The sequence below is a fragment of the Montipora foliosa genome, chromosome 2 (assembly GCF_036669935.1).
Source record: "Montipora foliosa isolate CH-2021 chromosome 2, ASM3666993v2, whole genome shotgun sequence".
Classification (NCBI taxonomy): domain Eukaryota; kingdom Metazoa; phylum Cnidaria; class Anthozoa; order Scleractinia; family Acroporidae; genus Montipora; species Montipora foliosa.
The window spans coordinates 4,421,404-4,433,903 of record NC_090870.1 but is presented as its reverse complement, the minus strand read 5'-3'; the positions used below and the strand labels follow the sequence as shown (position 1 = coordinate 4,433,903).

Here is a 12,500-nt window from a genome sequence, read left to right as displayed (position 1 = left end):
GGATAAAACTTGCTGGACGAATGTTACCGACAACTCAAGAAGAACCCACCCTTTTACGAACAAGATACCGATTTGACTGACTCCATACAAAAACTAGTAACAGAATACATAAAACGAATGTTCGACAAAGGACTTATTGACAAGAAAAACAGACAGTACTTTTACACGGTCAACTCTCCGCAAACGCGTACCGTAAGCGGAAAGCTGTACTTACATCTACCTTTTTCATTTCCCTATTTTACATTCCAGTCAAACTCTTTATTAATCCCGTAAGCGGACACTCTCCTGTAAACGGACGCGAACACTTTTGAAAATTAAAATTTGATTTTTCTTTTGTTTACGCTCTCTCTTAATTAAGCGGATACCCCACGTATAATAACTGATTCTTGGCAAGGAGATTTGTCTTTAATTTGCAATTCAAACAAAACTATGACCTTTGTTAGAGCAACAGAACAGTGGGGTAGGTCTCGTCAAATCTCCATTTGTCCGCGGGAAAGCAAGCTGTCCATTTGTTTGACATGAACAAGGTAAGGATTGCAAATGGTCTCTGAAGGGATGCGTGGATTGGCGCATTTTTGAAGGAAACTACGACTGGCGTTGATCCCTTCGTTCTGTGGCATGTTGGTGTATAGTGATGTTACGTCAAGTGAAACAAATAGAACGTTGTGAGGAAGACTGTTGAGAGAAGCAAGTTTGTTGAGGAAATCAGTTGTGTCTTTGATGTAAGACGGTAATGTGCAAAACCAGGGGCTTTGTCTCTCTCTCTCGCGAACCTCTTTCTGGGTAAATTCGAAGAAAACGTTCTCCGTCACGCACCTCATCAACCTCACATATGGTTCAGATTTATCCATGACATTTTCATTTTTCGCGCAATCAAGGTGTTTTTGTCCCGTGCAAAATCAGATTATTCACAATCAGATTTTCCAACAAAGCACTTTTGTCACTGAGATCCGATGGCTGAGTTATGTCAGTCACACATTTTTATTCAAGTGGGTTTTGAGAAGGATAAGTAGTTTTTGTCAGCACAATATACAATTGCAAGCTAAGCATTCTCTGGCAAAATGTGGCCGGCGTCAACGTAGTGTGGGCGTCCAGACAATACACCTTACACATGATGCAATGAACTCAATGTACGATTCTCCGTTCTTTTTAAATTGGCGCTACTATTTTCTTGCAAACGAAAATAAATGAATTCTTTCATTCTCGACTATCAGTACACTTAAGTGACATGAAATGTTAGCTGATTTATGGAGTATCAATCTTAGGCTTTTTCAGATTTGTCAACTATGCACCTTAACTTGAAGATGGGCGTCAAAATCGGTTTAGGCCGGTGTGAACACGACACGTGCATATGCATGCAATGCACTTCAACCACGCACGAGTAAGTCAACCCTTGAGTATTGTCTAAGTCGTAATGGCTGGGCCACACCAGCTTTACTTTCGACACATATACAAGCAATAAATTTCTGTTATTAAAGATCAGGCCCCAGTTCTTCAAATTAAAGGTGGATAACGCCATCCACAGTATAAATCACTATTTATTAGATAGCGCAATTGGTTTCACTGACTTATCCACTGGATAGTGATTTATCCCGCGGATAGCGCTATCCATCCTTCGAACAACTGGGGACCTCTCGCGCGTGTAATCTTTTGACTTGAACAGCGCCGGTTCAGTCTCCAAGCATGATAGTTCTAAAAAGCGAAGACACAACTAACGGAAACAATACCAGATCACGTTCTGTTAAGAGTAAGTGCTAAGCTCTTGAATAACCTGGGAAGACGATGTCTTTACCAAAATTTTCATAAAAACTCTAGAAGGTGTATTTTTTTTTCCTTTGCGCTTTTTGTTTTTTTTTTTTTTTTTCCACAATAAGCAAACTTTGGACGAATGAATTGTGACGAAATACAACCCAAAAAAACAAGAATACTTTAACTCTTCGCCGTGCTTGAGAAGATTGTGAGTTACCGCGAAAATAATTTAACAACATATTAATTGTCCGAGATTCGACTGAAGAAAACAAGCTGACAGTGCCAAAATATTAAACCTTAACTTCAAAATCATGCGAGCTTTAAGGAGACGATTTTACTGGCTCAGTTACATGATCATAGTATCAAATTTTGTCTGCCCCGGCATGAACTATGACTTAATGAATTATGTCATCTATTGCTCAGTTTAACTTGTCATCTTTAGTAGCAAACATTAAACGTCGAGCTGCGGCGTTGTTCAGAGACAAGAAAACTGGCTTGTGTTCTGTCAAATTATTTTCAAATATGGTAGCTTTTTCAGTCGCAGGTTTCACTTTACTGGCTGTCTTTTCGTTATTTGGTTCTGCCAAAGGTAAGTGGATAATTCAATTTGATACGATTTCAAAAGTTTTTCGAAGAAATAGGAATATTTCCCTGATTCTTTAGGAATGACCATAGTTAATAGAGGGGAATGGTTTGGAAGCTCGGCAAACATCAAATGAGCAAACAAAGATGCTAAGATTTAGGTTGGAAAGTCCACGACAGTGCACAATCTTTTGCTTTGCGCTTATACACTATGCATGAATTACGTAACCAACACGTCTCTATTGGTCAGTTCCTCGGTATGGAGTAGACAACTATTGTGTTTTGTGCACGGTCAAGGCCATAAAAGAGAACAAAAACATACAACAAAGAAATTTGTTGGGTTTCATAATCATTCCCCTCTATTAACTATGGGCATGACATAATACTAACTTTTTTTCCAAAAAGCGAGCCTATAGATTAAAATAACTCGAAATGACATTGCTTGTTGGCAAAAAGATTTTGGTCTGTTGTTGCTAGTTATTTCTCTGTTTTCTTTTCTCCAAGTAACTGTAGTATTTTTCCTAGTACTCTGATAACGTTCGAAGTAACTGGTAGTTTTTCCTAGTCTGAACGAGTTTGGAGCAGTAACATTTTACGACTTGACGACTTTGTGCGGTGGTTTATAGACACTGATGTCAAATAAAAGTCTTCCAAAATTAAAGTCAATTTTATTTTATAAGGCAACCCAGGAAACCGTTGAATGAAATGATAACGACCTTAATGTTAAAATCTTTTTTTGAATTCTTTTAAAAGTAAATCTGGATATGTCGGAAGTTATACTAAAGCTAGAATGACCATTTTAAAGACAAATGATGTAAACAACCAAAAACAGCAAGGTTGACAGAATGAATAAGTTGTATAAAGCCGTTATTTTGAAAGGCACTGCCACTCCTCATGAGGGTTTTCATTTTTCATCATTTCTTTCATTTCACCAGGGTATTACATTTCTTGTAAACTGACCCTGATGAAGAAAGGCGTCACATTCTTGGTTTAAGAACTTCCTAAACTCAAATAACTTTGTTTTAGTTATCTATATCGATAAATTTATTACCAGGTTTTCATTACCTCGCTAACCACACAAGGCTTTTTGTTGTCTTATCTTTTTGCGTTCAAATTCCAGTAGCATGTACATTCAGTTTTCTAGAAGACTGACTCTAGCGGAGCTTAGAGATTTTTTGAGAGTTTGAAGGGGTCGGAGTATGTTTTTGACACCAACCGGTTCCCAAACATTTTTTTTTCATGCTTAGGCTTTCTCTTATCCTTGTGCGTCGTTGCACTGTTCCCACTTATGCAATAAATTTGTGGGGAACAGCACAGGCAGCCCAAGCTCAAAATGTTAGGAGTTCAGTGTAACGTGACATATGCTACATTACATAACTACGCGAAACGTGTAGTATTTTCCTGTAGGAGACTAACCGCAACCAATTGGAGTCCATTTGGAACCCACAACTGTCACATCAAAACCAAATGCTCGCAACAAATTCAAGTCACTCACAGCATTTTCAAATTACTTACAGCAAATTACAAATCGCTCAAAGCAAACCATGCCTGGCGTCTTCAGTCACCTCTACCTAGCGGAGCAAGACGTCAAAGAATATTTGTCACACATGAAGCCGCTATCTGCGAATTCCGCACCATGTTCAAGTTCAAGTTCATGTTCAAGTTTATTTTCAAAAATTACAAAAATTAACACGACACGCGTACAGCAATGCTAATCGGCAATGGCGCACATGACACTAAACTTACTAGAAACGATATAAAGATCAAATAAAACCTAACAATACACATTAGGATTACACAATAGACAGACTGAAGAAACGTTGCATAATTATTACAATATTATTAAAATAAGTGAATGTATGAAGAAATAAAACAGAATCTTGATAGGGTACGATAGTAACGATAGTACTGTAAGCAGAAATTTCCTAATTCGTTTTTTGAATGACCTTTTTGTAAGCGCGCGCCAGTCAGGATGAAGCGGAGGCTATAATCTCGTTCCAAAGTTGGCATAAGACTTCAACTGTAAGCTTAGTCGCGATTCCCTAACATATTAGTAGCCCATAGCTGATGATCGTGTATTATATTTATGAATGTTAGAGGAGCCATGAAATAGTTTCTGAATGTTCTTCGGTACAGAATTATTTGAGATATCATGCACAAGAGTAGATATTTTTTTTAAAGTAAAGCATATCAATTGCCAGAATATTAGAAGAGATAAGCAATGGGATAGCATGGGATCTACAATAGTATTACAAAAGACTGAATAAGGCAGAGAGCTCGTTTTTGAAGAACAAGAATCTTCCTTAAGTCAGACTGAGCAGCTTGGCCCCAAGCAGCCCCACCGTAAGACATATAGGGAAATAAAAGTGTTCGATAAATTTGAAGAAGGGTGTTTAATGGTACATGGTGCCACAATCTCGCTATTAAGCCAACAATTTTGCTAATCTTAGAAGCAATGTAATCAATGTGTTATTTCCAAGTTAAGTGCTTGTCAATTAGGACCCCAAGAAAATTTCACATAATCCTAGTTTTCAAGAGCTGTTACAGCGTTCATCTTGCTATCTTGTATTTTCAAGCATATCTGATAATTAAGTTTCTTTTGCATGGGCCTAAAAGTAACAAAATCTGATTTCTTTGCATTTAAGCAATAGGACGTTTTCAACCAACCTCTAGGGACACCAATAACAATAGAGAAATGTACGACTTCTGGTGGACGAACAAAAGAAGCTAATGAGAGATCTTTTGTTTTCGTCAACCAGCATGGCGGTGATGACGTCACGTGAAAACCTCCTATAGAAAACGTTAGCCTGATATAAACACGAGAGGGGTTGGGAGAATTCGAGACAGTTATGCAAACCCGTGACGAAGTCGAGGGTTTGCATAACTGTCGAGAATTCTCCCAACCCCTCGAGTTGCCTTTATAATATATTTCTCAAAGATAATTCAACAAATGAAGGAAAATACTGGTTTTTTCACTTTTTGATTGAAACAGTTTTTCTTGATACACGCTCATATTTCCTACCAACCAATCAAAACGCGCGTCTGACAATACATAACCAATTAAAATTCGTGAGATGTCACAGCCGTGTTTACATACTCTCATCTTAACACAGCTATTGACCAATGAGAGTGCGCGTACTATCCTAATTATTTTATAATAATAGTTAATTTGCATTCAGCCAAGTCGCATACACTTTTTCAATTCATTGTTACCTACGACTTCTAGAGACTGCAAATTCTTGTAATCATATAGTAAATTTGTGTCATCAGCAAACAAGTAAAACCTGAGTTTATCAGAACAAGTGTAAATGTTATTTATATAAATTAGGAAGAGTTAAGGTCCTAGAACATAACCTTGCGGGACTCCAGTTACCGAATTCCTCTTGGAAGATACATGCTATCAATTTGAGTTGTCTGAGTACGGTGAGCCAAGTAAGACGAAAACCAGTTATAGACAATACACCTCATTCCGTAACGATACAGGTTGCTAAGTAAGATTGTCAGCTGTGTCAAATGCCTTTTTAAGATCAATGAAAATCCCACATGAGATCATTTTCTTATCCAAGTTCATCTGAATAGAATTTACAATGTCAAGTATTGCATGTTGGCTGGAGGAGTTCTCACGGAAACCATAGTTGCCCTTCATATAACAGTTCGTTTTTCTCAATATACGATTTTAGACGATTGTACATAAGTTTCTCAAAAATTCGATTAAAAATGGAGAGAAGAGAGATCGGACAGTTACTTGGATCGGTTTCATCATCACACTTTAAGACCGGTATCACTTTTTGTTTTTGACTGAGTTTAACCAATTCACCCCTCGAACGCCCCCCATTAAAGAGTAAAATCGTCTGGCTTTGGACAGAGTAAAAAAATTATTAAGTTTCCCTCTCAGGGGTCAATGTCTTAAGTAGCTTTTTCGTCTTCCTCAACGAACGAGAACCATATTTTGTTTTCACTGCAAGTCTACCGCCGCTGCAGTTTTCAATTATTAATGCTCCAGCTGTGGTGGACAAGATAAGTTTCCTCGTTATTTCCTTTTAAGGTGCATTTTAAAATTGCCAGGGAAAACTTACCTTGTCCACAGCTGGAGCAGTAATAATTGGAAATTAATCAAAAACACAAAACAAACAGCGGCTACAAACATAATGAAAAAGCACATTTTACTTTTGACTCGACGTTTCGTATGCTTCCACATACATCTTCAGAAGTGGCGGTTGAACAAATTCAAATCGGATATATATAAAATTAAGAAGACTGGTAACTAGAGAGAATAAGATAAAATAGTAAGATAAATAGATGAGAGTGAAACCTGATTGTTCAATAAAGCCAGAGTTTTTCACAGCCAACGTTTTTGTTCGTGGTTTCCTTAAATCATCGTTAAGCGAAAACGTTGGCAGTCAAAAACTCTGGCTTTCTTAAACAATCAGGTTTCACTGCTCTCTATTTATCTATCATCTATCTACTGTGTCACGCAAAAGCTTAGAAATTCAATCTTGCTTTATCACAAGACGAAAAATCCTATCAAACTGGAAATTTGTGAAAAGATAAGTCTTCAGCTGTTCTAATAAGGAACTAAACTAAAATCTCGAAAGGATTGATAATTCCTTATTTTTTAATTGTGATGGCGTCATGTACGTGAAAACTAAGAATTTTTTCTCGTTGTTTTAATTTCGGCCTATCAGTTATCTCAACGCTCCGGGCAACTTTCGTTCACGGTGGGGACAAGTCCCCAGGTCGCTTTTCCCTGGCTTTGGAGGTGGGTCCAAAGCCAGGGAAAAGCGCCTTGGGACGAGGTTGGTCCTATTTCTCAATAATTTTTGCGGCTTAATCCCTTGGTCACGCGAATTTATTGAACCTTTTTATCAGCATTTCCCCCAGGACTTGCACTTTTGTGCTTTCACAACTATTACTCAACAAAAAATTTGCTGTCGAGTTTTTTTCCTTCAACCAACCGCAAAACCTTTTTGTTTTATACACAAGCATTGGAAGACAAGCGCGAATTTATCGAACCTTTTTTTTACCAGCCTTTCGCTTTGAGCCGCGCGTTTGAGCCTGAAAACTCTCATTTGGAACTTTTGGCAACCAGAACGGACCATCTAGGACAAGAGTATTGCTTTAAACACCATTTACTCTTTAATTTCATATTATTTAAAGCCATATAGCCTCCGAACCTCAGATTTTATCCTCCCAAGATATAATACTATAAAGTATGGAAGGCACTCCATCAGATACTTGGGCCCAATGTTATGGTCCAAGTTGTCCAACTCTGAGAGAAGTGCACCAACTCTGAAAGACTTTAAACGAATGATCAACTGTAGAGATATCTCTACATTGGACAACAGTAGCTGTGCTTCTGGCCATCTCTGCAATACCTAATATGATATATAAATTGTCATAATGTTTTAAAATTTAACATGATTAAATTGATGTAAATTGTACATATTAATTTCTTAGGAATTTTAGATTCTTTAAGTCTTAATAAGGATAATTTTACTTTATTTTACTTTAGGATAATTTTACTTTATTATTTAATTTATAAATTGCTGTAAACAGTTCAAGAAGAACCATAATAATATGTTAGAACATTTTTTCCCCAATAAAACACCATAGAAAAGTAAACTAATTGGTTGCTTGCGCCAAACTGAGAAACAGGTGCTGTTACTGTTCAGGCACAAATGCACATCACATGTCTTGCATTATTGATCTGGCTGGCCTTGGCCTCTTCTCATTTCTGTATTGATGGGACAAACGAGCAGAACAAACAGCACAAACTCTTGAAGGGCCAATTACTGGAATGTGAGGCCGAACATTTTGCAACCTTGGTTCCAGATTTGCATTGACTCTTCTTCTAACAATGGGGATGTTGTCGTTGGCAACGTATCCAGACAGTGTGTTGCCAAAGTCATTCTAAATTCCTTGGATGTGAGTCTCTTACTAGCTTGTGCGACCTAGTAAATTACAAAGACATTGTTTATTGAAGTTTCTAACTGATGAAACACCACTCTGGGTGGCCAACGCTTGCATTTCCATCCAACACTATAGTAGCGGTTATTGTGATCTGCTCATATGCTCATTCTATTGACCAATTTCAAAAAATCGGTATGATTTCTGCCAAAATTAATAGTCATGAAGATCTGGGAGTTTTAGGATACCCCCAGCTACACAAACCGCAATGAATGGGGTATATTAGTATTATTATTATTATTATTTCACCGAGGAGAATTGATATTGGTCTCCATGGAGACTTATACTTGTCAGGATTATCAGCTTTTTTTTTTTCTGCATATTTATTTGTCCAAATGGTCTGGATAGCACAAGTGTTACTAATATTTTAAAAAATACAACCACACTTTTGAATTTTCGGAACATCGAAACATGTTCCGAAAATTCAAAAGTGTGGTTGTATTTTTTAAAATATTTATTTGTCATTTCAAATAATGCATCATCCCAGAATAAGTGGAAACAAATGAACTCACTCAACTCACCTCCCCACACATGAGTTGGACCAGGACTGAGACGAAATTCGGGAACAGTGTTGTTTGGATTGTTTTGATTCCAAATAAACTGGGGTTGTTGTTGTTGGTTGCTTGATTTTGCGTACATGTCGTTGCTCTTCGACGTTTTCGAGGCCTTGATTGATTGCTTGTTTGCAGATGCATCATCCCTAGGGCAACCCTAAAACCAGGAATCCGGAATCAGGAATCCGGAATCCGGAATCACAGGTCATTGTTTTACCAATACGGAGAGTAAAAACTATCCTAAACATTCATAAAAGCTAACCTTAGGCCTAAAAACGTTTGTTTAGGCCTAATTAGGCCTAAGGTTAGCTTTTATGAATGTTTAGGATAGTTTTTACTCTCTGTATTGGTAAAACAATGACCTGTGATTCCGCATTCCGCATTCCTGGTTTTAGGGTTGCCCTCATCGCTAGGGCCTTTCACTTGAAATAAAAACTTGGCGCACAGTGTCTACATTGACGAACGCAATCTCTGATACTCCGTTCACATCAACATTTTGATTGTCATCAGAGTCAAAATCACTTCCTGCTGACTCGATGTTCTCGTCATTTTCAGCAAAATTTCTCCGCTCGACATTATTTGGATAGCCAAAAATGTTGTCATCGATGGCTTGTTCTCCGTCTGAATCAGAGCCACCAAAATCGCTAAAATAACTGTCGTTTTCGATTGAAAATTGCCCAGAAAGCTCCCCACTTAATCAACAGGCCGCCATTTTTAAATCACTGATAATGATACTTCGAAGTCCGCACAATAAATCCGCTGGACTACACTTTAAAAGCCTTGAAAAATCACTCGCTTTGCTTTCGAATGAATGAAAAATATGTCAACACAAGGTTTCTGGTCAAAGTTTTTCTCGGTCATATCATACCGAGCCGATTTCATTAGCAGATCGAAACCCACGTGGAGGAGCCAATATTGGCGTCTCGGCGAAAAAGAGTTAACTTGCTTTGTTTTAGTGTCCCAATTAGTACTGTAAAGTACTAGAATCCTTTTATGACGCTTAAATAAAGGTTTCATCAAAAGGTTTCATCATCAGTTCTTGCCTTCGACGCACACTGTATAGTAAATTCATCTCCTTAGAACCTTGGATTAGACTTGACATCTTCTGGATTTTGCACTACGCTTATCGGACATGACTTTTATATTAGGATTGACTTAAACCCTAAGATTGACTACAAAAACCAATTGCAAAAACCTTTTAGAAAAATAAATAAGTGGTCGATAGACCACATATAAAAAAAGGTTTCTTTTCCTACCCTTCTGCTTTGCTTCCAAAGCGATTATCGAGATTGTTATATACATCTTATCCGATGGTTTAACATATAATACGCGCGGATATTTTGCGAGTTGCGTAGTATTTTTCCGAGCCCCGGGGGGGCGAGAAAAAATACGAGCAATGAGCAACAAGTTAAATTCTCAGGCTTTGTATCGCTTTGAAAACAATTTCTTTCATTGAAAAACTGCCGTTCCGTCCGTATTTGCTCAGTTCTAAACCGGTCAACCCGGGACACTACAGTGTATTACCGTCTCTTATTTTGCGCGTTCTCTTGACCAAATATGGTAAAATGGAGTAATAGTGGAATAATAATATCCGAGATTACTACTAGTTATTTCAATAATTTGGGAAAATCCTTTCAGTTAACTAGCTTTCAGGCGCAACTGGGGGAATCGTTTTTAACTTAATTAAATATAAAATACCACCAAGCCCTGTCCACATTTTTTCAGTACACGGCCTCTCTCTGGAAATGAGGCCAAAGTGATCTGATAAATTGCCTTGGCTTTAAGGTTTAGCCTTGGCCTTGAGATTCTTCTTTCAAACAATGGCTTTAAAGTAACTTTGAAATTTAGACTAATCACGACCTTAGTGTTACAATATTTTTTTGAATTCATGGTGTGTTTGTCGGCCCACGTAGTTCAGGACTTTGTCCCATGCGCAATCAGATTACCACAATCAGATTATTCAACAAAAGCACTTTTAACTTAAACTGAGATCCGATGGTTGACTTATGTCAGTCACACATTTTTATTCAAGTGGCTTTTGAGAAGGACAAGTAGTTTCTATCAACACAATATAAAAGCTAAACATTCTCTGCCCCCCGGCCAAACTCCGGGCATTTGACCATCTTCTGTGTCTGGGGAGAGGGCAATTTTACCTGCCTGCGTGGGGTGGGGAAAATTGAACCGGACGTGTTAGGTTTCGAATCTTTTTTTTTTTCTGGCGCCGAAGTCGCTAACAGCTTTAAAACACGTGTTTGGACGAGATGAAAGAGTTTAAAGGAAGAGATATAGCATTTGTGAGCGATTGGCTCACAAAAAAGGTCTTCAAAAGTCTTTATTAAAGACGACAGGAGCCCACGACGATTGTTCTTTAGTAGGGTATGACAGACAAATTTGGCCGGAGGGACGGGAATTTGAACGATACAATCTTCAAAAGATCAAATGACCGGGCTTTGCCCGCGGAGGGGGATGTTGAAGTTTCGAGTTGATCAGCGCATTAACGTAGTGTGGTTCGTCCAGGCCATACACTTTACCCAGGATGCAATGAACTCAATGTACGATTCATTGGTGCTGCTATTTTCTTGCAAACGAAAATAAACGAATTCTTTCTCTGTCGACTTTTAGTACACGTACGTGACATGAAATGTTAGATGATTTATGGAGTATCCATTCCAGGCTTTTCCAGATTTGTCAACTATGCACCTGAACTTGAAGATGGGCGTCAAAATCGGTTTGGGCCGGTGTCAACACGACATGTTCATGTGCATTCAATGCACTTCAACCACGCACGAGCTAGTCAACCCTTGAGTATTGTCTAAGTCGTAATGCGATGTGGTCCCTACCACACCAGCTTTACTTTCGACACATACAAGCAATAATCTTATTAAAGATCAGATTGGTAAATGCTCTCGGGCGTCTAATCTTTTGACTTGAACAACGTTCTCCAAACAAGCGAGGACACAACTAACGGAAACAATCCCAGGTCACGTTCTGTTACGAGTAAGTGCTAAGCTCTTGAATAACCTGGGAAGACGATGTCTTTACCGAAATCATTTTCATAAAAGATCTAGAAGGTGATTTTTTTTTCTTTGCGTTTCTTTTTTTTTCCCACAATAAGCGACCTTTGGACGACGGCATTGTGACGAAATACAAACCAAAAAAAACAAGAACACTATGATCTTCACCGTGCTTGAAAAGATTGTGAGTTACCCCGAAAATAATTTAACAACAAATGGTCCGAGATTCGACTGATGAAAACAAACTGACAGTGCCAAAATATTAAACCTTAACTTCAAAATCATGCGAGCTTTAAGGAGGCGATTTTACTGACTTAGTTATTTGACATAAAGGACTCCGGAGCCTGAGCACCGCATGATCCGGCATAATATCAAATTTTGTCTGCTCTGGCATGAACTATGACTTAACGAATTGTGTCATCTATTGCTCAGTTTACCATGTAATTTTTAGTGGCAAACTTTAAAAGTCAAGCTCCAGCGTTTTTCAGAGACAAGAACCGTGTTGTGCTTTGTCAATTTATTTTCAAATATGGCAGCTTTTTCAGTCGCAGGTTTCATTTTACTGGCTGTTTTTTCCTTATTTGGTTCTGCCGAAGGTAAGTAAATAATTCAATTTGATACGATGTCAAAACTT

At 38.1% G+C, this 12,500-nt stretch overlaps 1 protein-coding gene across 1 annotated transcript in view; it reads left to right on the top strand.

Moving 5' to 3' along the window:
• The first annotated feature begins 12,275 nt into the window (after positions 1-12,275).
• Positions 12,276-12,500, top strand: part of LOC137986512 (cell adhesion molecule Dscam2-like) — a 43,057-nt gene continuing 42,832 nt past the window's right edge. Inside the window, exon 1 of the mRNA XM_068833547.1 lies at positions 12,276-12,462. Within this exon, the coding sequence (XP_068689648.1) occupies positions 12,396-12,462 (67 nt within the window). The 5' untranslated portion in view covers positions 12,276-12,395. The remainder of the gene's footprint in view (positions 12,463-12,500) is intronic.